This window comes from Centruroides vittatus, unplaced genomic scaffold (genome assembly GCF_030686945.1).
Source record: "Centruroides vittatus isolate TY-2023 unplaced genomic scaffold, ASM3068694v2 contig_357, whole genome shotgun sequence".
Taxonomy (NCBI): domain Eukaryota; kingdom Metazoa; phylum Arthropoda; class Arachnida; order Scorpiones; family Buthidae; genus Centruroides; species Centruroides vittatus.
This window is the reverse complement of record NW_027122180.1, coordinates 127106-155026: the sequence shown is the minus strand read 5'-3', so window position 1 is coordinate 155026 and position 27921 is coordinate 127106. Positions and strand designations below refer to the sequence as shown.

At 29.2% G+C, this 27921-nt stretch overlaps 1 protein-coding gene across 1 annotated transcript; it reads left to right on the top strand.

Moving 5' to 3' along the window:
• The first annotated feature begins 204 nt into the window (after positions 1–204).
• GatA (glutamyl-tRNA(Gln) amidotransferase subunit A, mitochondrial) lies at positions 205–27921 on the top strand. Its single transcript, XM_067269745.1, has 10 exons — positions 205–518; positions 2298–2457; positions 7236–7431; positions 7554–7760; positions 8635–8810; positions 13044–13153; positions 16983–17175; positions 19037–19157; positions 21528–21733; positions 27705–27921. Exons 1-10 carry the CDS (start codon positions 486–488, stop codon positions 27860–27862), a joined length of 1560 nt encoding a protein of 519 aa, XP_067125846.1. The 5' UTR covers positions 205–485; the 3' UTR covers positions 27863–27921.

The following is a 27921-nucleotide window of genomic DNA, read 5'->3' as shown; positions in this document are numbered from 1 at the left end:
TCCTAGTTGATTTCGTAGTTGTTTATATCGGACAAGAATGCGGATAAAACGTTTTCACTATAGAGAGAAAAGTTAACACACAAGTGACTCGCATTTGTAATTTCTATGTTGACAGGCACGCTATACCCTTTATGGCAGCCATCTTAGTCGATTCATACGCCACCTATAGTTAGTGGCACAAGCGATATTGCTACATGTGTTTGCGTAACCACGTGTTTTAGCAGAAGCTCATTCCATGTTGATGAAATAGAAGTTTATCCAACTCAGTCATCACATGCTTATACGTCTACAAAGTATTAAGAACTATACTATCTGTTTGACAGTTTTAGAATAATATATAACGCATTTATTATAATGCCATGTAATGATTCAGTTTTTATAAAGATGAGTTGGTGTGAAAATTCGTAATCAAATATATCTATCAATAATAATAATATATTAAAAGTTGTAATTCGATTAAATCTGTATAAAAAAGTTAATTCAAAATGACATCAATTTTAACTCGTAGCATTATCGAGGTAAGTGTCATTTTTCGTTAGATGTGAAGAAATAAAACTCAGTCATCTAATTATTAGAAGAGATATATATTTCATAGTTACGATATTTATTTTTCCGAAATAAAATATTAAATGTTTTTTAAATTTTTTTTTTAATGAAGAATCAAATACTATAAATGTCTATACAATAAAGGATAAACCTTTGGGTACTCCAAACATCAACACAATTTATAGTATACAATTTAAAAGTTATTTATATTATAATATAATAGAGATTTATTAAAATTATCTAAGAAAATGCTGTAAATCAGTAATAATGGTAGACGTTTTAAATTTTTATAAAATTTAATGATTTTATATAATGTTTTCATTAGATGATGCATAAGAAGCAGCCTACCAATGTAACAAATCAGATTTGACATTAAAACTTTGGATACAGACAGTTGAAATGTTGTGTATTTGTATTATTTACTGTATTTACTTGAGTATAAGATGATCTCGCATATAAGACAAGGTGTGACTTTAAAGATCAAACAAAAAAAATTAGATTTATTAATACAATTCTAATTATTTCGTTTAATCATAAATAAAATATCAAATGCACGTAAATGCACACGTTGTCCCACAAAAATTACTGGCATTTTAAACTTTAAGGAAAAAATCTTGTAAAATCGACAACATAATTTGTTCGTGTAAAATGTAAAGCCGAACAATTGGGAACCTTTTTTGCCAATTCTTAACGGTCGAATCCACTCTCCGTCAATTACGCTTATGAGTTTCTCCAAATTCTGATTAATTGGATAACTATCTATTTTTGCGTGGGAATAGATTAAAACTTATATTGGGCTCCCGTGTGACTTTCAAATTTCGAATTGGAATTTAATTCAAAAACTTTGCTTTTTCTATTGCTATTAATCTTTACTCCTGACAAGACACAAGAATGATTCAAACGACCCAGATAAAGTACTTTTGTTTTTAAATACGAGGGTGAGAATCTGGTAAAAAATGCGAATACGTGGTTCACAAAAATTATTGCAAAAATGCAAAGAATCCTTCACTCGTGTGTATAAGATGACCTAGGTTTTTGAAGCAGTGAAAAATGAATAAAAATCTTGTCTTACGTGCGAGTAAATATGGTAATTGCCTGAAAATTGTTTTTTGGACAAATATAAGAAATTTGATATCTTAGTTATAGGGCATTTTGTTAAAATATTGCTACTTAGTACATTCAAATACAGCATTGCTATCTAGGATATTGAACATTTTTGTGGTAATATATATTAAAGTGAAAGTTAATTTTTTACTTTTATTTGAAAAATAATTCAATATTTATAAAATTTATGTATATTTTCTTGTGTTACACATATAATGTCCCATATAATTTTCTTTAAGATGATAACTAAAAATATAAAACTGAACTATGCATTGATTGCTTCTTATGTATTGTCAAATGAAAACATCATATAAAATCATTAAATTTTATAAAAATTTAAAACTTCTACCATTATTACTGATTTACTGCATTTTCTTAGATAATTTGAATAAATCACTATTAAATTATAATATAAATAACTTTTTAATCGTATACTATAAATTTAATCAAATCTAATATAACTGTTATAATTGTAAAAGGTTATTTCTCCATTTTAATTGGTGAAAGCCTAGAAGTTTTTGAATAAAATTTTATAAAATTTCTATTATCTGTAAATGAAAATCAAAAATTTGTTCCTGTTAAATTTGGATTGAAAAATATCATCCAATAATTTCAATAGTAATTTGATTTTTGATCATTATTTGTAGGTTTCAGAACATCTGCAATCGGGTTTACTTACGTCAACAGAATTATTAAATTTATGTTTAGAAAGAGTAAAGAAAACGGAATGTTTAAATGCATTTATAACAATTACTGAGGAATTAGCAAGAAAGCAAGCTTCAACTTCAGATGAAAGATATAAAAAGGGTAATTTAAAGATATATTTTATTATATATAAATTAATTCTAAAAATTAGCAAATAATATGAAATTTAATAAATATATGTGTGATGAAAGGCAAATATGTAATAAATTATGTATCAAACTTTTCATATTAAATGTCTTGAAAACTGAAGAAAACTTGTAATGGCTTTTAAACTATATAAAGTTCATTCAAATTGTATCAACAAACTATATTTATTATTAGAAAATAGGATACATAAACAACCAAGTCTGAACTTTAAATACTGGAACTACTTTGAGCTGTATCTTAATAGATAATTACAATTCCTTTTCAAAAGTTTAGAAAGTTTGTCATTAAAATTGTGATATTGAAATTTACATATAATTATTTATTTATGCATACAGAAATCTAACTTTCTATTTATTTGTTCTATTGTTTATTGATTAAACAAATAAATCATTTATAAAATGCATCAAAAGTTTTGATTCAAAACATTCATTTTATTCATTAGATGAAACACACTTGTTTCATAAGTTTAGAAAGTAGAATAGCAATATCTGTTTCAGAAATTTAGAAACTATCTAACAAAAGATATTTATTGTTGAAATAACGTAACAAAAATTATTCAGTATTTTGTTGTTTGTCCTTTTCAATGAATAACTGCCTTCAATCTTTGGCATTTCTGCTATAAGTTCCTTGTACTTCTCAGCTGAAACAGCACCCAGATTTCTCTAAGTTTTTGTATAAGTTCACATTTATCAGATAGTTTTGGTGTTTGTAATTGTTTTTTCATCTTCCCCAAGTATTTTTAATTGTTTGTCTGGTGAGTTAGGTGGCCATTTAAGAACTTTGATCAGCTTGAAACTATTTTGTCACTGATTTTGCTTTGTGGCTAGAACAGGGTGGCCAACAGTTTTTGCTCCTGGGCCAAATTGGAAAGAAAAACTTTTTCACGGGCCAAACGAAATATTAAAATTAAATCATGTTAAATACAAATATGCTGACCTGGGCGGCAGGTAAGGTTTGTTTGAACAGAAGTTCCTGATGCATGCGCAATGTCATTTTACATGCAAAGAAATGTACAAGCAAAAAAAAAAAAAAAAAGGTAAGGTTGAAAGGCAGGCAGCACTGTGCATCACACGTCAGCATAAACAGTGACATGGCGGAATGGCAGATGAGTTTCAGTGAGTGTAGGGTCTTTCGTTCTTCAAATAGTGTAAATTTATAACAGACGAATACAAAAGTTGTGAATCTCTACAATGGAATTTTTTTTAAAAATGAAGAAGTATAGCAAATCATCCATTCAACCAATTATTGGAAGTTAAGTAGCTAATATTGAAAAATTAATCGCAGGCCATATGTTGGCCACCCCTGGGCTAGAGGCATTATATTGTTGAAAAAGAACATCATCAAAATTGTACATTTCAATTTTTCAATTAAGAATACTCAAGTAATTATATGCATGTATCAGCATTAACTTTTCCAGTTAGGACAGAGTTCACCTGGTCCTTGTGAAGTGATACATCCCCTCACTATGACTTTTGTTGGAACTTGGAACTTTACACACTGCTTTATATAGTCAGGCCAAAATTCTTCACCTTTTCTTCTGATAACTTGTGGTCTTTGATCTCCAAAATTAAGACAAAACATTGCTTCATCACTGCAAATCACATTTTTCCAATCTTAAGTGAGGTGCTTTTTTTCCCACTGAACTCTAACTCTTCTGTGTTTTTGTTAAATGAGAATTAAATTTTGCCATAGAATAGAATCATAAATCTTGTAATCTATGTCAGGTAGTTGTTATATTTGTTTTCGTTATGTTTTTATTACTTTTTTGGGTCCAATTTGTCATGATTCAGCTGTTGACACAAACAATAACTATGCAACATGTAAAAACTGAATTTAATTAAGTCCAAAGCACTTCACTCTACCAATAATATCCAGCACATAATATTGATATACTAACTAAAAAATAATAAAACAAACGTCATCATCTTTAGGTTAAAAACAGTCGAACATCTAAATGAAAATTTGAACATTACTTTAAAAATGCATAGAACAATTATTTCATTGGTTGAATAAACACTGATGGCAATAATGACAAAACGAAATGTTTTTAAGTACAGTAACAAGATTTAACTTATAGCTGTACTTAAAAAATAGATCTCCATACTTTGAGAATGTTTTGGCCTCTGTAATTTATGGCCATGTTCCAAAAATTAGTTTTGTACGTTTTGAGTATCTCTAGTAGGAATTGGATAAATCTGAAACATCTAGAGATTCTTGAAATATACAAAGCTAATTTTTGGAACGTAGCCATAAATTACAGAGATGCTGAAACATTCTTCAAAAGATCTATTTTTGAAGTACAACTTTAAGTTAAATCTTTTTATTTAAAAAATATTTGGTTTAACATTTGTTTACTTAAAAAACATTATTGATATTGGCATTTTTTTAACCAATGAAATAATTGTTCCATGTGTTTTTAAAGTAAGATTTGAATTTTCATGTAGATGTTCAACTGTTTTTAACCTGAAGATGATGGTTTAAAAATCATTAAAAACATTTATTTTAGTATTTTTTAGTTAGTATATTTTGTGCTGGATATTACTGGTATAGTGACATGCTTTGTTTACATAAATTTCTTCTCCAATACAATCCTTTTTAATACATTAATATCGTGTTTGATTGTTATTTTTGGCTTATCTGATAGGTTTGTGATGATTCCATTGTCTTGTATTTGTTTCAAACATTTTGAAACAGCTGATTTTGATCTGTTTAAATTTTTAGCAATATGTAAGTTCGCCGACCTTTAGGGGGGGGATCGTTAATCCCGCGACAGGATGGTCTAGGGTCGTTCGCGTGTGGGTGTGAGGGAGGATGACACAGACAATAAGTGTCTCACAAAGAAACCCGTTTATTTAAATATAAAACAACTCACACTATACACAGATCGTTACAAAGGTGAACGTTCGAACGTTTTTGTGCCGATGTGTTTCCTATCGTCGCTCGATAGAAGGCCCCGGGGCAGCGGCAGGTGCAGCGACTCGTCGGTTGGCGTCGGCGGACCTTTCGATGGACACCTTGGAACACCTCTTGTCTCCCTTGAAACCTCTCGGAAAAGTCTCTTGTCCTTCCAATTCGGCGATTACTTCAATCTCTCTTTTTCGTATTGTTCATGTTGATTGGCTCCACGTCCTTCCTTTCTCTCTTCTCGATTGGTCCTTCGCTTGTTTCCAAGCGAAAAACGATCCCTGTTCGAGTCACGAGAAAGAACCACCTCGACAAATCTACTTGACACCCTCCATTTACTCAGGATGGAAAGAATTGATGGAACTTTGAAACTTGCGCTCATATTTTCCCTATTGTCGTCTAGTCTGAGAGATTTTTGAAATTCAATGCTTTGATATGAAGTTCCTTTTTATAATTAACTTTTCCCTTTTTCCTAATTTTAATAATCTAAATTTCGTATACGAGCGACTTGTCAAAGGTCCATCTATACTGGAGGACATTCGTCTACAATCATTACTCATTACAATTATTGCGTTTTATTTTACATTAGGCCTTTTTGTCTTTCGACATCTTTCTCCTTTTTTTCATGCGTCGCGGTTTCAAATGACTAACGCGTCAAATCCGATCTTGGATCGGTTTTTGTCCCTTGTAACAATGGATGATTTTCTACATTCGTTTTAACAATCTTCTAATATAAATAATTAATGTTAACCCGTTTTTGGGACTTCACAAATATCTTCTACTGATTTATTCAGTCACCTTTATTCAAATATTTAATTTTTTTTCCTTGTTAGAAATTGTTGTTTAACAATAGCAAGTGTTCAATACAAAAATGCTAAACAAAGTACATAAAGTAATCTGTGTTTTATCTATGTTTAAAATCTATGAAACAGATATTGCTACTTTCTAAACTTATGAAACAAGCATGTTTCATCTAATGAATATTTTTGTGATTAAAATAAATGTTCTGAATCAAAAATTTTGATGGATTTTGTAACGTATTTATTTGTTTAATCAAGGAAATAAATAGAAAGTTAGATTTTTGTGTGCATAGTATTTTATTTGTAAATGTCAATATCATACTTTTAATGACAAAGTTTCTACACTTTCGAAAAGGAGGAGTTGTAAGTGTTAACCAAGATATAGTTTGAAATAATTCTGTCACTCTCTTAGGACAGAGAGGATTAAAATTTTGGCATTTAGAGTTTTGATTTTTAGAAAATAGGATTATATGAAATTTAAAACTTCTAAAATGCTTGTTTCAAAACTATTTTATTGGCAATATAAAAGAAACTAATTATATAAGTTCTTATCCAATTATAATTAAACATTTTCAGTTTTAAATAATAATTTGCCTTATTAAATTTACAAAAAATTCAACACTAATTGAATATTCAATATTTTACTGAAATTGCTAGTTGTTGCATCTCTAGATCATTTAGAACACACTAGTTGCATTCCTACTGTTAGACAAATTTTAGAAACTTTCAGTGTTTATTTAACCTAACAATAACTTCAGTTCAATCAATTAAAATGATTATTGAAGATTATTTTTTATAGGAATGAATTTTTAAATTACAAAATCATTACTATAATACAGTTTTTTTTTATTCCTGATGTAAAGTGCATTTTAAATTTAAAATTTTGAGTAATGAGAATTAATGTGTATTATTACTTTTATCATAAAATTAAAGCAAATTTTTTATGACTTATTTCTACCAAGACAGTAATTGTAATGTTTATGTAATTATTATTATTATTGTTAAATTTATTATTATTTTTTATTCAAGGAAAACGACTTGGTATGTTGGATGGAATACCCATAGCTGTGAAAGATAATTTTAATATTATGGGAGTTAGAACAACTTGTGGATCAAACATGTTAAAAAATTACATATCTCCTTATAATGCAACAGTAATTCAACATTTATGTAATCAAGGTGCTGTTATTATTGGGAAAACAAATATGGATGAATTTGCAATGGGGTAAAAATCATACATATTTCATGATATAAAAATTTATATTTTTAAAAGTAAAATTAAGTTTTTATAATAATAATAATAATTTAACATTTTTCTTTATTAAAAAATTTTCTATATGTAATCAGTTCTGGTACTATAGATTCCATTTTTGGCCCAACAAAGAATCCATATTATTCAGGTTTAAAGTTCAAATTGATTCATAGAAATTCAATTAATGATACACATTTAAATACTGCATTTTGCAAAAAATATGGAGTTGAAAATGATTGGTATATATCAGGAGGAAGCTCTGGTGGAAGTGCTGTGGCATTAACTACAGGAACTTGTTTCGGGTAAGTATTAGTTTTTTATATGTAATTTCCAAATTATTAGTTTATTCATTTTTAATATATCAAATAACTTTATAAATACATTGTTAATTGTTAGTTAACAGTTGTTTCAAGGTAACAAACAAGAAATGTAAGCTATTAGGGGAGTTTGATATATATTGTTTTCATTTATCAAAAATCATTGCACTTGTAGTAGTTAATTTTGTGCCATTTGTAGTCAACTTATAAACAAGTCTTCTATTCAGCTCTATTTCGATTTTAAAATTTTAATCAAAATTACAGAGAATTTTTGTATATTTTTATTACATATTATGTAATGCTGAATAAAAACAATTTATTATACTTATTTAATTAGCATTGCAGGTATTTTTTATAAAATAATGATAATAGTGAGTTTATATAATCTTTTTATATTTCTCAAAATTATTTTATATTGTTAATACCATACGTATTTTTGAAAATTAATTAATCATCTATTTGATCATATATTTTGACATTATTACATTACTTTGACATTACATTTTAAAAAAATATAGTATTTCATGTTATCAATATGAAATTACAGTAGACCCCCCCTATAACACGGTAGACGTATTTACCGTGTTATAGGGGGGGTCTACTGTAGTTAACAATAATAATCTATTCAGTTAATATGTCACTAGCAAATAATATAATAAATATTTTATGAGTATAACATCTATCTGATATTTATCTTCAGAAATTTGCATTTTAGAAATAGGATTTTAACAATTGATTAGTTTCACATAAATTAAAATTTTAATTAGATTGATATTTACAGTTATCAATTTCAATATACTTTATATTATATTAAATTTTAATGTGAATTTCAATTTTTTATTATTATATTTTTAATTAGTGCTCTTGGTTCTGATACTGGAGGTTCTACACGAAATCCAGCATCCCGATGTGGTGTAGTTGGCTTTAAACCTACATATGGATTATTATCAAGACATGGTCTAATACCTTTAACTAATTCAATGGATGTTCCAGGAATATTAGTAAGAACTGTAGATGATGTTTCATTAATTTTAGGTAAATAATATAATAATTTTTAATTTATTAAAACATTATTTGATTCTGAAATAAATATATTGCACTTTATTTTACTTTTTAGTAAATATTTTAATTTCTAGGAATAAAATAAATTTTTAATATGTTTAATATATTTGGAATATAACTTTCATTTTAATAAAGATTTTAATATCTTTAATCAGAAAATAATTAAAGTTTAAATTACATAAAATTTTTTAATAGGAAATACAATAAAATCATAAATCAACTTGATAACTAACTATGAGTATAATAAAAGTGATAGAAATTAAATAAATTCAGCTTATCTTAAAAGTTACATCTCCCAGAACAAACATTAAACTGTTTAGTCAGATTTCCTATTTTACAGTCAAAGATAAGATTGTTTGTCATTCTTGCATTTTGTCAGGATGATGCAAGAAGATGAAACCAAATGGGGGTGCATCAAGTCACTGTGAGAGTGTTCAATTGTCAATCCTCAATAAATTTGGGTTCACTTGTCAAACTGTCTAAGTCACAGACACAGAGATTTGAGCAGTTTTACAATTGAACTACCATTTATTGAGATGTCATAGAGATTCTTCAATGAAACAGCAGTTGTTTTCCAATGTGGGACAAATGGACATTTTCTCTCAACAGTAATTGGCAAGGCTCCTTCATTCTTAGGCATTTGAATTTAAAATTTTAATCAAAATTTCAGAGAATTTTTGTATATTTTTATTACATATTATGTAATGCTGAATAAAAACAATTTATTATACTTATTTAATTAGCATTGCAGGCATTAGTTGGGAGCTGGAGTAGAAGTTTTTGCAGCAGGTCTCTTTATTGGCATTCAGTGTTTCTCAGCCACTGTTGGTCTTCATACAGAGTGAGAAAGATTATGCCAAGATGTGCAAAGAAGATAGGGTTCTTTCTGGATTCATTTACCAGACTTGAAGGATGTAGCTCAAAAGGATGAAAAGGATCTCATGTCCCTGAGAACATGGGTTTTTATACAATTTGTTCCCAAATTCTGAGTTTGGATTGGATGTGATCTGTTGCCTCTCCCATCCTGATTGGTTTCTGACCTGTTTCTAGGGACTGAATTTGGGTCTTGGAGGTGATGACAACCACCTTTCACCCTGATGTTGATCTGTTTTCCCCAAATAGCTTGGTTATGCTTTCTTGAACAATTGCCTGTAAATTAGAGGAGATGGTGTTTCTCTTCCTTTTCAGAGAGGATGCAACTGTGTCTACAAGATCCCCAGATACCTCCTTCTGAGAAAGTACAGTAGTGAACCGAAAATCGGAATCAATTGGGGACTGGGGTTGTTCAGATTAGGGATTTGTTCCGATTATTCATTATGTATGAATAAATATATTAACCTGTCCGATGTTCAAATTTTTCTCCATTGCGTGTCGCTTTGTGTTGAATTTTCGTCGATTTTAAGCCTAACAAAAATTTTTATAATAATAATCGAGGCTATCGTATTGTTAAAAATTATTTCTGCATTTTGTACAAACAAAATAAATATATTGAAGAATATAAAAACATGAAAATTATACCTTAGAAGTAAATTTAGTATCAAAAACGTTCGATTCAGCACGACACAGTCCGACTGAAAATTGTGCCGATTACCGGCGATTCCGATTACCGGGGTTCTGATTTACGAGTCTCTACTGTACTTACATTTTTGATTTTGCCAGCTATACAGTAACAAGCAAAGTTTTACATCAATATCACTTCACATTTCCTGGTCATGCAAATACTGACCAGGAAATGTGACACTTAACTTTCATAACACTCCATTTCTTTGCTTCTCCAACTTTGTGCAAGGGATATATCACCCTTATATTGATGTTAGTTTGGTGGTTACATCCCCTGCAATGTTGGATGAGTCCAGACCTAATATTCCTGAAAGATTGTTTGCCAGATCAAAGAGATGGAAGCCTAATGAAAATAGGTCCTCATCAAATCACTTTATCCTCATTGTCTATCATTTCTGTTATGTAAGGGTAACCAGATTTTGGCTCATCTTTCAAACTATTTTTCTTCACTAATGTAAAGAATTGTGTTAATATCAATAGTGTCAATTCCATGACACCAATTGAGATTTCAAAATGCCAAAACAGTCAGTTATTGAAATGGAAGATGATGATATTGAATAGTGAAAACAAGTAGTGTTATTATTCAGAAACAATCACACAATGTCTTTCAAATGTGTCAATATTACCTGCCATTTCAATAACTGAGTATTTTAGCATCATTTGATGGACAGAAATTAAACAATCAATGTATAAATAAGAAGTATTAACAATTCTCCTAGTATTATCATTCTTCATTTATATGGTCTTTCCTGTCAGGAAAAAAATTATAAGCATTATTTTTGGAGAAATCCTCATAACTTGTTAAAAATGCTTATTCATATTTTTAAAGTACATTAAGAGGAGTAATTTGTTGTTATCATCATTATCATCTATTTGAAAGTTTAAAATTTACAATACAATTTTACATTTTTTGGAACATAAATGAATAGATATTTCAGTTTTTAAAAAATATAAAAATTTCTTTTTTAATAATGTGAGTTAGCATAAAAATTTGTATTTATAGTTATATTTGGTTATTTACTTTATTTACGTTTTTATTCCCTTTATATATTTATTTCCATATTCCATTATCCACATACCATAAGTTTTGCAGTTATTTTGTTAAATTTCAACAATTGTTTGAAGCTTCTCAAATTACTACCTACTAGAGCAGCATTTCTCAAAGTGGGTGATAATGCCCCCTTGTGGGTGGTGAGTAAATCTAGGGGGTGCTGGAGGCAGGGTACTGAACGGTGACCAAAGGCAAAAGTTGGGGTCACTGACAGCTGTTCCCTTTCCTCTGTCAAACTGATAAGAGGAAACATTGCATTTAATGGTTTCCAGATGTTGAGAATAATGTACGATAAGGGCACAAAGTGTAAGATTCATAGAATAGTTTTCCTAAGAATATTTCTAATCTTTTCTCACACAAGAGAAAATGGGTTAGGGAGCGTTGGGTATAACTTTATGGAACAAAGGGGCGGTGGATCGAAAAAGTTTGGGAATCACTGTAATAGAGGGAGGCATTAGGCACCATCTCTTATTAAATTTAATACAGTAAGTCCTCTACTTACGAACTTAATCCATTTGTAGCGGTCGTTCGCAAGTCGAAAAGTTTGTAACTCGAAAAGATGATGTTTGGCGCAAAAACTCAAATACAACATTGTTTTCACAATTATGTAATGTTTAGGCTACTTGAATAATGTTGAATTAAGATTGTTAAAGGGAAGTATAAATTCAAATCAATCACATGTACATTATTTATTAAAATTACTCATTTAAAACAACTACAAATGTACATATGTATGTACTGTACTGTAAATGTTTTAACGTAAAACTTCAAAAATAAACTTGACTGTACATAAAAAATAACCAACTGCACTTTAATAGTAAACAAATGACACCACACACGATTGACACACGACTACAGTCCAAACTCAACTAAGAGCCTCTCACCTATCTCTCACGCTCATGTTAACCCGCTATCTATCGGCTTTGTTCGTAACTTTGAAAGTTCGTAAGTCGAATGTTCGTAAGTAGAGGACTGCCTGTAATTATAATTAAACTGAACTTAAACTGAACTTATAACAATTACTTATAAAGTATATTTAAGTTTATATAATACTTCACAAGCAAAATTTCATTCTCAGCTAATTAGCACAACTGGAAGAATAGCTATCAGCTTTACAGTCATCTTTCATACAAATTAATGATGCTGTAGTAATTTGCATAAAATTTTAAAATATTAATTTGCATTCACAAATAGTTTTTAATTATTAATATTCATATATTTATTAAAACTGATATTTATAATTTTTGGATATTCTATGGGATGCAATTCCAAAACAAGTGAGAATACCAACCAACCTGATTATACTGATTATAAAAATTAGTGACAAATTATTTAGTAATTAATTAAATATAATCGTGGAAAAGTATCTGATATAATCCAGTGGTTGTTTGGCTAGACCTAATTGTTTATTTTATTTATATGCTTCCAAATATATTTATTCATTATTTATAGTAGTAGACACTCAAGTACTATGTATGCTTTATTTTTCAATAATAATTCATTCTGATATTTTAATAAATAAATAATTATTTAAATAAAATACAGATTTTAAAATATCTGTGATTGTTTTATTCAAAAAGTGTTTTTATTTTCAGATGTTTTAGCTGGTCATGATCAGCTTGATTCTACAACAGTATCTGATAAATTAACATTTTATGTTCCTGATGAAATATCAATAAAAGATATGCATATTGGCATACCCAAGGTAAAACAGTGTAATATTTAAACCTAATTTTAAAAATGTTGTTAACGTTTAAAGCAACTCTCCTATATTCTGGTAATACAAATTCTACTTTACTTTGCATCTTAGTTCGTAAACTAGACTAAGTGGTGTCAGGACTGACAAGAAGATTTTTGTGAATCTTCTTCTTAGTTATAAAGACCATCCCCATGAGACAGAGTAGACCAGAATCCCCATTCTCACAGTAGCATTTTTAGATGGATAGCCCATCATCAGGCTATAAGGATTCCAAATAGTTGTCATAGCAATCATTATTACCATAGCAAAAAAGGAAATGATGTAGGTTCTTATAAAACCTATGTTTACAAGTTTAATAAACCAAACTCCTATTTTTTTAAATATTTAATGGAGTAAATCAAAATGTGGCTTTGGATTTGTATATGTAAGTTCTAGTAAAATCTGTATCATTTCCTTTTGCTTGCACAAATGATGCTTTGGTAATATTTTCCATGATAATTATATGGAATATCTGTATCCTGATGATAGGCTAATCACCTGAAAGTGCTAATAAGTGTCTCATTTTATTTTGTTTATTTTACAGCATTTTTAGTTACTTAATACAGTATATATGTGTATTACTTGTTTGTAACTCTAAATATTAAAGTGGTGACATGATCTACTTCTAGTTGAAATTACATAACAAATAAATTAATTTCAACTTTAAAATAATTTGATAAATTAACCAAAACAATCTCAGGAAATTTGGTTTAAGCTGATTTGATTTTAATCTATATATATATATATAAATGAGGATGTTTGTTCACTATGCACCTCTTAAGCTGTTCGACCAATTGTTACAAAACTCAGCAGTTACATTCAAATATTTCAAATGTATATCATATCATACATCACACTCCAAATTATTGATTGGATTTCTATATATCAATTAATTTCTGTCTACATTTTATAGCTGGCTTTACATGTTGCCATCTATTGGAAAAAATTTAACAAAATAATTAACTAAATATAATTCTTACAAAAAAGGTATAATTTTTAAAAATATATATTATATTCACTGAATTACTGCAATAATGATATAGTGTGAAATAGATGCGCCATTACTGCAACAGGTAGCACACAGCACTTGCCTGTGTGTAGTTTTGCCCCTGTACATTACACTTTTCCTGTTAGCAATAGAGTTGTGCTGGTTATGTATCTAACTCCATTCAGGGAAAATTTTCGAATTGAAATACATGACTTGTGGTACAAATTGGAAGCTCATATATGATTAATCTAGTTCTCTTTCTTTTACGACTTTCATGTCTGGTTTTGGCTTTTATCTATCTAACTGTTCTTGAGATTAAAGATGGACAGAGTCGGACAAATGACAGTGGAAATTTATAGATCTACAGCTTTTTCAAATTGCAGCTCAATAAATACCCTTCAGTAACCGAGTCGATAAAACCACTGAACACTAGTAGTCGGTTGTGGGTTCATGCAACAGACTGGCCATGTGGAGTTTTCTGTGTTTTCTTTGCATTAATAATACCTAAATAGGATCCAGCTTTACATAAAAGTCTTTCCAGGATGCATCCTCCTTGGCAGATTGCATTGCTGTAACCAAATAAACCAAACCAATTCTAATAATTTTTCTATAAACACAATATTTATGAGGATATGCTCAACTGCCAGGAAATCTGGACATCCTGCCCCCCTCCTGATTTTATCTCCCTTTAGTAACTCATAAACCCATTGCCCAAACTTCCTTCACTGATACTGCTTAAGATGTTCTAATGTTCAACCAAATTAATGTACAGTACATGCAATGATTTTAAGGCATGAAGTAGAGCTTGAAATCTTTTTCTATATTGATGTTTATTTTTTCTATTTATTATCATGGCGACATTGCTTCATTCAAATTTTCCTGTAGTTGTAGTTTGTGTAATGTGCACTTTTATTCATATGTTGAGTGTTACTTCCAAATCTGCTTCCAGTATGCTTATGCCACAACTTTCAAAACTTTTCTTTACTTAGATGTTTTTTCTGAGCTTTGCTTTTTCAACCTGTTTCACCAGTTTTTTTACAGTATCACATAAAAACAACTATTCTCACATTTTACAAGATTTTTTTATATTTAAACAAGTCTTATATCAGTCTTTTGAATGTTAAGGCTATCAACTTCAATCACATGTGGGGTCCATCACAACCTATCCAACATAGATCATTTTTCAAATATTAATAGTAGACCAGCATTAATTAGTAGTTGTTGATCATCCTTTCTCCCAGGAGGATGACAACTACTACTTTTGATTGAATTAACTTTAACTTCCATCTGCAACAGTTCCTTCTTCCTATCAGACCCATAGTATGGTGGCATTCGAATAGGAACATTACATAATACAAGTTACCACCCTGCACAGAATATGATTTAAGTGATTTTTGAAGTGCTGAGTTTAAATATTTGGTCAATTTTTAGCGAAATTTGATTAGTTGGCAGATTACCATTTGATATTTCACTATGAATGAAACAGTTTGTTAATGCTAACATTAGAAAAAATACAAGGGCTTTTTTTTTCAACCTCCAATGGTCTATAAAACAAAGACAAGTGTAAATAACAAAATGAATTTATTCCCAAAAGCTAGGTAGAAACATGATTACTTTTCGACATAATTACCATGAGGATTGAGGCATTTGTCTATCTGTGGACAAGCTTTGAAATCTCCTCTTCATAGAATGTTGCTGCCAGTGACTTGAGATGGGCCTTAATGTTGATTTTGAAGAGTGTAATTAGTCTCGAACCTCTGCCCTGCTAGCCAAGTTTTCAGTTCAGGAAAGAGGTGGAAGTCTTCACAATTAAAGGTGTGAAGACTGTCACTTTTTAGGCTTCCACCGAGCTTAAACATCCAGCGTAAAGCCTTGATTTAGCACCGAGCAACTTCCACCTTTTTCCTGAATAAAAACGTGGTTAGGAGGGCAGAGGTTCAAGACTAATGATGAGTTTCAAAATCAATGTTAAGGCCCATCTCAAGTCACTGGCAGCAACATTCTATGAAGAGGGATTTCAAAGTTGTCCACAGAGAGACAAATGCCTCAATCTTCATGGTAATTATGTCAAAAAGTAATGATGTTTCTACCTAACTTTTGGCAATAAATTTACTTTGTTATTTAAACTTGTCTTTGTTTTATGGATTATCGGAGGTTGGTTGAAAAAAAAACAGCTTATGTACAATATCTTACATTTTTTAAAATACCATATTTTTAATTGGTGTCTACTTGACCAATGAAATTGTGCCCTATCATTCGATTATCGTGATAAACATGAAAATGGTAAGCTAAAATAACCAAACTGTTTATACAGTTTTCATTTTAATATTTGTTATATCATAGTATTTGATTTATATAACTACAAGGTTATCTTATGTAAGGGTTTATCACACCAAGTGACCAATCTAACATATATAAAAAATTTTCTTTATCTACTGTACACAATTTAAAGAATTTTTAAAATGTGTTAGATTGGTTGCTTGGTGTGATAAACCCTTATGTAAGATAATGTTTGTAATTATATAAATCAAATACTATAATATAATATAATAGAAGGGTCAGAAGTATGAAATAATCTAATAATCTTAACGTTTGTACTTAATTTTTTGCCCGGGCAACACCAGGCTTATTCACTAGTATATTAATATTTAAACAATATGAATTTATTAAAAAAGAATATTAATTTTTAATAAAATTAGTGAAAGATGATGTTATCATTTAAAAATCATTAAAAAGATAAATTAAGCAATTGTAATAAGAAAAATGTTATATATCATTTAACTTTATTTTTTTATTTGTTATATGCAGGAATATCATTGTTTCGGTTTATCTAATGAAGTTGTTGAAATATGGACAAGAATTGCTGATTTATTTGAAAGAAATGGAGCAATAGTTTCATCAGTTTCTTTGCCACATACTCAGTATTCTATTGTTTGTTATTCAATTCTTAATTCTTGTGAAGTTGCTTCAAATTTTGCTAGATATGATGGAATTGAATATGGTAAGGAAATTTTCAAATGTGGTGATCATTTTTATTTAAAAATTTATTAAATTAACAGGATGTGAAAACCCAAAATTTTATTAAATTAATATAATACTTTTCACTTATCATCATCATAACAAGATGTAATCATTGTTAGTATTCATTATCATAATATTATACTCTGTACACATCTATATTTCCCAAAAAGACATACTAAAATTTTTTCTTATAAATAGACTTAAAATTTATAATTTCATAATTAAGATTTGAATAAGTAGCATTTATTCTATTGAGTCTATTGCACTGGATACCAGTAAGTAACACTTACTTGTATCCAGTGCAATAGCCAAATATAAACATCCATAAGACTGATAGTCATATTGAATCCAAACGATTGCATATGCATTAGATGCCATTTCTTAGTAAATTTAATAATTATAATTAAATTAATATTTATTAAGCAATTTAGAAAGTTCTGGAAGAAAAAAATTGACCCAGAGTGGAATTCAAGCTCACAACTACTACTTACTGTGTGGATGCATTGCCAGTTATGCTACCAGACCTCCATTCAATCTTTGCTCCAGAATTATTAATTTAGATATAACCATACTGGTTACTCACAGCCAGAACCTTCTAAATTAATTAATAAAGATTAATTTAATTATAATTATTAAATTTAATAAGAGATGGCACCTTATGCCTACCTCTAGGTCAAATTATTTAGCATTTAATTATTAATAGTAGTAGGAATACAGCCTGATCTAATCTGGTAATCTTTTGGTGCAATAGACTTAATAGAATTATTGGCATATAAGTTAGAAGGTCTTGTCTCAAGCATAAAAGCATTGTTTCTCTATTACACTTATGTAGATGTAAATATAATTAATTAAAACAAAAACATACTACTGAGAGAGAGACTCTCCTAAAGTTAACATGTGTAAGGTACTATTATTGAATAATAGTTTTTAATAATAGCTTATTGAATAATAGTTTTTTTTTTTAATCAAAACAAATGAATTTTATATGAAGTGAATATTTTCAGATCAATGTAGTAAATCAGTTTTGTAATTTGATTTTGAAAGATTACATAATTTAATTAATTTTTGGGATTTTAAATTTTATTTCACTTTAATAAAATTTTTAAAGGATTTTGTTTTAAAATTTCAGTAAACTATTTTAAGATTTTTTTATGCTACATTGGTTTTGTCTTCAAATTTTTTAATATTTTAACTAGGGAGTTTTGCCCCTGACTGCCTACAACAACAACTCAACTCCCTGCTTGTTTCACTAATTGTTCCCAATATAACTTTTAATAACAAAAATCTCAATATGTATAACTTCATCTGTCTAATTCTGACTGAGGATTTTTCAACTTAAATTTCAAGATGCATATCCACACTCAAATTAATAGTGAAAAAACAGCTTTTATTAAAATCATATAAAAAAACTTTTCATATTTTCTTCATAAAAATTGAACATATAACAATCTTCAGATTGCAGAACAAAATTTTTTTTTTTTTTTGAATTGGTCAAAAACCACAATTTTTTAAATGTCTCACAAAAAATATTCCTGTTACATGGTTTGCTTCTCTCACTTTTCTAATGGACTTAGCCTATTGTTTTCAATATAGATTAGTCATAACAAAAATCTCATGATTCCCAATATTTCTGTTTCTGTTTTATTTTTCATGAAAGAAAAAGTATCATGCCAATTTTAAGCTAACTATTTTATGTGTATAGAGTAGATAGAAGAAAGAATAAAGTTTTTCCATTCTAGAAGCACTAAGAAATTATTATTATAGTAAATATTTATATTCTTTGCTGACAGTTTTTTATTAAGAGGAAAAATTTCAAAAATTATATTATTTTGAAACAATAGGACACAAAACCATGAAGAATTATGCTTCCATGGCTGATTCTTACGCTGCTAGTAGACACGAAGGTTTTAGTGAAGTAGTTCGTGGAAGAATTCTTGCTGGTAATTATTTCTTATTAAAAGAGTGAGTATTATTAAGATTTTTTTATATAGAAAAATAATAGTAAAACTGATTTGTTTTAGAAAAAGGATACAATAATCTACATTTTTTTAAATGGAATAATTAAGAAAACATTAACATTTTTCAATAAATGGTTATCTATTGAATTTGTTCATTATCAAAATTGAATAGAATTGTTACCCAAAACACACTTTAATATATGTAAATTTGTTCTGTATGTTCTGGTTTAGTTTAAAATTTAATAATTATTGTATAAAATACATTATTAATGAGCACTTATGTTTCTGTTAAATCATTAGTAGATGAAGAAAGATTATTTAGCTTGTATTTCTCATTTAATGTAATATATTTTACAAACTTGAAGTATTTTTACAGCTGATATTAAGTTTTAATTATTTTTTATGATTATTTTCAAACATACTTTAATTAATATGGTGATAATCAAATTTCAAATGAATACAAAATATGAAGAATATATGAATATAAAGTATGAAACATAAAATAGAAAATTTCCATTCAGTTCTCTATAATAATATATTATTGTATAATGTTAAAACATTTTTGACAAGACTATGTCTTCTTTATAAAATTGCAGTGCTGTCAATTGCTACCCACCTTTGAGGTATGATGGAGTACATGTCAGGAGTTGCAATTTGGCACAGAGTATTAGGTGCCCAAATCATGTGCACATAAAAAAAAGCCAGACTTGTGGGTACTCGGGAGACCAAGAACCAAGTCAGAATAAAATACAAAATGGTGACACACTTTCTACAAACAGGCACTAGTGTGAGAATTGCGCATGCATTGCTCATTGGAAATGTGAGCATTGTGCGTTTTTGGAACTACATGGCACTAGTCATTATAATTTCATATTAAAACTAACTTCTGAAATATATATTTTTGTTTTTACATTTATTAATATATTTATTTTGTTTGTGCAAAATAAAAAATAATTTCAGGTGATACAATAGCCATGATTATTTTTTTCAAAAATGGGAAATTTTTGTTAGGCATCGACAAAAATTCAATTTGGGGTGACATGTAATGGAGAGAAATTTCAATGTTGGAAAGGTTAATATCACTGAAAATGCCTCGTGGTTGCGGCCGTGACCGAGGCTGGCGAACTTTGAATGATCGTGCCCAAAACCAGCAATACCAAAGAAAATTGGAGAATGATAACGATACTTGCCATGAGTGTCAAAGTACGCTTACCATAGCCAAGAACAGGCCCGTGACAATGCAACCTGTCATAATCATGGGGGCAATGAAGTCCGCCGTAATCTACACCAGGACCCCGAGTACTGATGTCAGCTTTTCCTCATTGGTTAGTGCTCATATTTCTCTTTTCCTTAGAAAATAGTGTGCAGTCGAGCTCTTAGTCTCCAAGACATAGTCTTGTCCCAAAAATGGCTTTGATGTTTTACTTATTAAAAATAAAAGTAAATAGAAATGAAGATTTCAAATTGTCACTTTATCAAATAAAAATAAAAATCTGAATTTACTTACAAATTGGTGAATCTTTCCATTCCAAACCTTTATTGTTTTTTAATAATTGTATATATTTTAAAAATTTAAATAAATTAATAATTTTTATTATAAACATCAATTATATATAAGATATATTCAATTGGAAAGGTACTAAGTCTTATTGGTTTGTTATTTATATTTTTTTAATGCTGAAAAGTCTGTAAACATTGCTTGATGAGACAATGAATTCAATTGCTAAAAAATACCAGACTTTGAAACCAAAATCATTCTATTACTATTTATTTGACATTATTGTCTAAGAAGATATGGGACACACTATTGGAGGAGTTAAAACAGATATGAGACTATAGTGAAAATTAGTGGATATCTTCAAAGGCTTTGATTAAAAATGAATTATGAGTAGTAAAATCATTAATGATACAAGATTTTGACAATGTAATGTGACAGTATTAAAAATAGTAAAAGAAGTAAAAATAATAATAAAAATTGTTTGTTAATTAATTGCATAAATTTCTCAAAATGGCAATAAAATATTTTGAAAAATAATAAATATAGCTAAAAAATTTTGTAATCAAAATCACTTAGTCTTGGGAATTCCTGAGATTTGAAAAATTAACATTGGCAAATGCATACAAAAGATGATGCCTGATACTGGAACCTTATCATTTGAATGTTCCTTGAAGGTATGCTAAATGATTATTTTATAATATTTACATGCAATAAAAACTCCGAATTTAAACTAAAATGAAATAGTTTTAATTTATATTATTTTTAGTTTTTAGTTGAGTGTTTTTGTATATAACTTATATTTAAAGAGACTGCTTGTCAGTAAGATGTGAAAACTAAAGAAAAAGATAATGTTCATAATATTTTTGTATTTTTTAGGAATTATGAAAAATATTTTGTTCAAGCAATGAAAGTAAGAAGATTAATTTTAAATGATTTTCAAAACGTATTTAAAAAAGGAATAGACTTTCTCTTAACACCAGTAACTCTAACTGATGCCCCATTATATTCAAATTGGATTACTAAGGATAATAGAGAACAAGTCTCTGTTGAAGATTTTTGTACTCAGCCTGTAAATATGGCAGGTAAAGATATTAATTTTTAAAGCTTTTTATTAACTTAGTCTGTCTGTCCAGGTAAAAAGTTGCAATTCATCTACTTCCCAATATCTGATCTAGTTGAAACATGTGTGTATTGCGAACAACAGTACATTTTTTAATAGTTTGCAAACATTTTTAACAAATTAGCAAAAAATAGCAAATAATTAAAATTTGTAAATAAAATCTGATAAGATATCACTATAACACATGACCGTTATTTGCTGTTCTACGCATGGAAACAAAAGTGAAGAGAAAGAATCACATGGTCCTCCTGTTACAACAGAAATCTGTTTATTGTTTAAACTTGCATATAAACTTAATATCTGACAATATATCTTTAACAAATTGTTATTTCTTTAAAATGTATTAGATATATAGTAAAATTTCAATAGATATAAGAAATATTATCTTTGTAATTGTTTTTTGTTTCATTTTTATTATAAATTAATTTTCTTTTTATGTTTTGAAAGGTAAAAGTTTTAGAGACAAGAAAAAGTAATAACTTGTTTTTACTTTAAGGCAATAAAATAATATAAAGTGGAAAATATTTGGGTTATTAGTAATTGAGAGGACTAATCACTCACTATATCAAATTTAAATGACTTCAAGCTTTTTTTGAATTGAAACCAATCTCACGGAGAATGATATACATAAAATTAAATGCTAAACTAAGAAGAATTTTGATAGTTCATGCATTACTTACGTATAGTATAACTAAAAAGTAGAAAATAAAAAAATATATATAAAAAAAAACATTTTAAAGTAATGCTTTTTATTCAGATAGATGTACTAAAAAGTAAAAAATAAATTTTCTTCAGCTTTCACAGTATTTTTAGTATTACATGACCAAAAATAAAAGCATGGGGCTCTTATTTTTGGTCACGTAATACAGCTTTTTAATTTATTTTAATTTAAATACTATTTTATTAATCACATTAAAGCAAATTGATAAATATTTTAAGTTTTATAAAAAAAAAATAGAAATATTTTTATATGTATTTAAAATATAATGAATTATATAGCTTTGCTTGATTATATAGTGGGTGATCGGTTAACAAATAGTTTGGTTAATGAACAAATTGGATAACGAACATTTTCACAAAAGATTTTTATGTTCAGACAATGAACACATGTTCAGATAATGAACACTAGGGTTTCTCAAACAGGATCAGGGGATCCTGGTTGTTTTTTTAACCTGGGAAATACTCCGGAAAATTTTTCTTATTCCGGGAAATCCCGCAAATTTCTTAAAAATTCACTTTTTTCTTATTTTGTGTTAAGGTTGGGGAAATTTTGCAAATAGAAAGTATAATTAACTCATTAACTGTCAGAATACATTTGTATTTATTAATTTTAAACCAAGTTATTAGTTTTTTTAATTTTTACTCGTTATGGCAATATGGTCAATAATCAATATTTAGCTTATTTGTGGCAGGACTCTCAAAATTCTTTACCTGTAATATTTGTAATAATTGTGCTTATGTCTTAATTTTTAACCATGCCCAGTAGCTTCAATAATTGCATAATGCCAAGTTGTGCAAATTGGGCCAGAATATGAACAAAGTCTGCAAGTATGAAATTTTTTTCTTCATAACCTGATTATTAAAGACAAACGAACTGCCAAATTATTGGGCTATGATGTTTCAATTAAAGCAGTCGAGGTAGACAAATCAGGAATACTAGAGAACAAAAGAAGCACTACAATCTCGAAAACAAACTAGAAATCTTTCAGGATACAGGTGAAAAACACATAATATTTGTCTTCTCTTAAACGCATTAAACACGATTCCAATCACATCAATTGAATCGAAAAAGGCATTCTCGGTAGCAAGACTTTTTATTACTAAAATAAGAATTAGATTGAGTGATTGGAGTATTGACCATCTTTGCTTTTTAAAATTTTATAAAAATTTACAATATTTTGTATTATATTTTATTTAAAAAATGAAAATTTCCTTTTAAGTCAGAAGTTTGATCTAAGTTCATTTTTTTAAAACTCAATTCAAAAATTTTGTTGTTGTTGTTGTTGTTGTTGTATGCAGTTTCCAGCAAGCTTTAATAAATTTTTTCTATTTGTGAAAATTTCTAGTAGTTCATAGGAAATTTTTAATATATATCTTACACAGTGTTATTAATATGATTTTGGAGGTTGCGGAACGTATTAAATTACTTTAAAAGACAAAAAATAATTATATCATTTGATTTCATGATAATTTGTATATGTTAAAAATAATTAATTTTGTCCCAGGATCCCAAGAAACAGTTCACTTTTATCCTGGAATCCCGGGACAAGCAAAAGACCAGGAAATGAGAAACCCTAACGAACACCTCACAGAACAAACACAAGAAGCAATGTAAAATAATGAATACCGATTGGTCTTCCCTTGTCTTCACACAACAATTCAAAACTTTTTGGAGCATGGGAGATGACGATATCGATGCTCAACCCAGTATATTCTGATCGGATAGTATTCTTCTGAACTTTGAAATTACAAAGGAGAGTTTCAGCCTTTTATTTTTCTGACAGAAACGATTCGTTTATAGTATTCATGAGAGTGGGTTTTTATTTTTGAAAGATGAGATAATAGCAAAGGTAGAGAGTGGGCAGAAGATGTCTGATGTTGCTAGGCAGTATGGCTTGAACAGGTCTACAGTAGGCTGCAGTTCAATCTTATCTAAAAAAGATACAGTATAATCAAGAAGACTCAAGCAGCTAAAGGAGTAATAAAAATCACATCTGAGAAATAAAGAACATTGAAGAGCTCATAATGGAACCTGAAACTGATCTGACTACAGAAAAACGCCAAGAACTCTTGAATGAAGAACATCAAGAAAGTTGGCAAAATATGTTTTCTTCTGAAAAAGAGGATTAATGTCAATATCTGCTATTAAATATCTTTTGAAGAAGTGGAAAGATGTCAGAGCAATGGTCTTAGAATGGTATCCAAACCAGGTTGAGGTTAATAGGCTTGGGGATCTCTACAATTACAATGCTATTAATTACTTCTGAAAAATTCTGAAGAAGAGAGAAAAGCAATCGACATTAGACAGATTCTTTAACAACCACAAACAAGAAAAACATGACTAATAAAAATGCAAGACTGTGTATATACTTTTTGCTCCACACACGTTTTTAGGAACTTTAATTTGCTTCTATTGCTAAAAACGTGTGTGGAGCAAAAAGTATTTCCAATGTCCATATACAGGATGAGCATCCCAAAAGACAGATGCTTAAACTCAAAAGATGCAACTGTGTATATATGTATTTTTATTATTACATTAAATAAATGAAGTAAGAAAGTATATATTTTTTATTTTTTGGGATCTCCAGAATGAATTAACCATATTCCCATAAAAACCTATGGTAAATTGATAATCACAGGTCAACAGTGATTTTGGTGCTGGGATATTTTGAACTGATTTCATATGAATTTGATGCCCTGAATTCAAATATGGCATTAGTTTTTGCCTAGGAGCTCTAATTTTTAAGATATAGCATTTTAGCAAAATATAGATTTCAATATCTTAAGTTAAATCCATGGATCAAATAAAAAACTTAACACGGAATTTTTATTATTATATTATGCAAATATTATTCTATACAAAGATAGAGGAAAAAGTCATCGATAAAACTAAATAGTTACACATTGAGGAAGCTTCTTTTCCGTGACTTTCGTGAATGTATTTTGGAGCAGTCCCTTTTTAAACTCCAGCAGTAATCTGCCATCATATGCATATCCCATCTTCCTTGGTAGCGGTCCTCCATAGTTTTAATATCCTGGGTGAAATCTTTCACCTTGTTCTTCACTGGTGTCTCCTAAATTTTCAGGAAAACGGTCTAAGTGACTGTGTAAATAGTGCACCTTAATACTCATATTACACCCAAGGGATTTGAAACTGTTAAGCATCTCGTTTACCAGTTTAACATAGTTCTCAGCTTTGCATTTGCCTAGAAAATTTCCGACAACTGCAACAAATGAAGTCCAGGCTTTTCGCTCAGCTTCATTCATCGAATTTACGAAGGCAGGATCGTTAATGAGTTGTTTTATTTGTGGGCCATGAAATATTCCTGCTTTAATTTTTTCCATACTCAACTAAGGCATTTTTTTCTCTATATATGCAAAGCATGATCCGTTTTTATCAAGAGCCTTTACAAACTGCTTCATTAGGCCTAGCTTGATATGCAGTGGAGGAAAAATGATTTTCTCTCATTCAACTAAGGGGTTGTTAATTTTTCTAACCCAGTGGTGTGTTTTGTCTCTGCTATCCCAGAGGCACAAGAAGCAAGGATATTTGGTGTAGCCAATTTGCTGTCCAAGGAGAAAGTTTACCATTTTTAAGTCTACACAAATTACCCATTGATGTTCATGATACTTTATCTTCTCCAAGATCAAAGCTATGGTGTTATATTCTTCTTTCATTTTCGTTGAATGAGCAATTAGTATTGAATCATATTTGTTCCCATTGTGTAGGAGGACATATTTCAAACTTTGTTTTGATCTGTTAATAAATAGGTGCCAATCATCTGAAAAATATTCAAGACGACCCATTTTTTCCAAGAGTCCTCTAATTTCGTGACAAAACACAAGATTGTCTTCTTGAGAGAAGAAGGGTAACAGATTCTTTTCTCTTACATGGTAAAAGGTAATTTTGGTTCCTTGCTCCAGTAAATTTTTCTTGTTCAACCTGGAAGCTTCAAAAGCTTCTTTTGGCAGGTTGAGATCTCTGGTGAGATCATTTAACTCATCCTGGTTGAAACGTTGAGGAATCGATGACATTCTCTCGTAATCACAGTCACCTTCATTAGGATCAGAGGGATACTTGTCCTCACAGAGCTCTGGTAGCTGGTGAAATGATGGAATTGGCACTTCCTCTGAGTGAGGGACTGGGCGTCTTGCAGAGACTAAATCAGGATAAGTCCACTTGCTACGGTTGTTATGATTGATTCCATTAATATTTACTAGGCAGAAATAACAGTCATCGAAGTGATTTTTGGGTTCTCTCCAAACCATTGGTACCCCGAATTTCAGACTTTTTCTTTTCTCGGTAGTCCACTGTCGTAAATGTTCTGTACAAGTTTTACAGACCTGATTACGGTGCCCAGCTTTTATCCTGATCACCAAGCCTAATACCAAAGTATCCAAGATAAGCTCTCTTTACAAAGTCACTAATAGTTTTTCTGTTTTCTTTTAATGTATATTCTCCGCATATGTAGCAAAACACATCAGAATGATTTACACAACTTCTTCTACTTGAACTCATTTCATTTCTATTCATCAACACAAATAAAAGCATCTAGAACACAGTACATTTAAGGTTAACTTTATAACAACTCTTGCCTTAACACAAATATCGCACGAGGCCAACTTTGATCTATACACTACACGGCTAAAACTTACAAACTTACCTCAACTCTAGTTGAAGCGTTGAACGTCGATTCGTTACCGGATGCTTACTTCATCTGGTGGATTTACCTGGAACTAACTGGACAGCAGACTGAGAATGGGGAAAATATACAGGAATCAATCCTTGCATATGTGATTTTGAACTGTACAAACTGGAATTAGAGCTGCACATTTCGTGTAGCACTGTATGTTAAAAAACACTGATCTAAAAAAGTAGAGCTGGTAGAGAAAAACTGATTTCATATTTGGATTCAGTGACCCGAATATAGCTAAAATCAGTTCTAAAATCCTAGGCACCAAATTTTTATTTTTGTAGGCTTGTGCGATAATTGGTTAATGAGCAATTTGCTATCCGAATTATAGCAAACAAAGTCTTGGAATGGATTATGTTCATTAACCGATCACCCACTGTATTTTTAATGAAATTTTAATAAATTAAAATATTTTAGTTTTTAGAATGTTTTAGTAGAGCTATGTCTTTTAAATGGTAATTATTAAAATTTGTAATTAATATTAAAACAATGTGAGTTAATTTGGATTATTTGTTGTAGGTATTCCTGCAGTTAGTTTACCCTGTGGATTTTCAAACAAAGGTCTTCCATTAAGTTTGCAGATAATAGGACAGTCTTTTCAAGAGAAGAAGTTGTTAATAATTGCAAAATGGTTAGAACAGCAGTTAAATTTTCCATTATGGGATCTAAATGAATAAAAATATAAAATTTGTAAAATTTTAAAATGTATATACTAATAAAATAAAATTCAAATTTA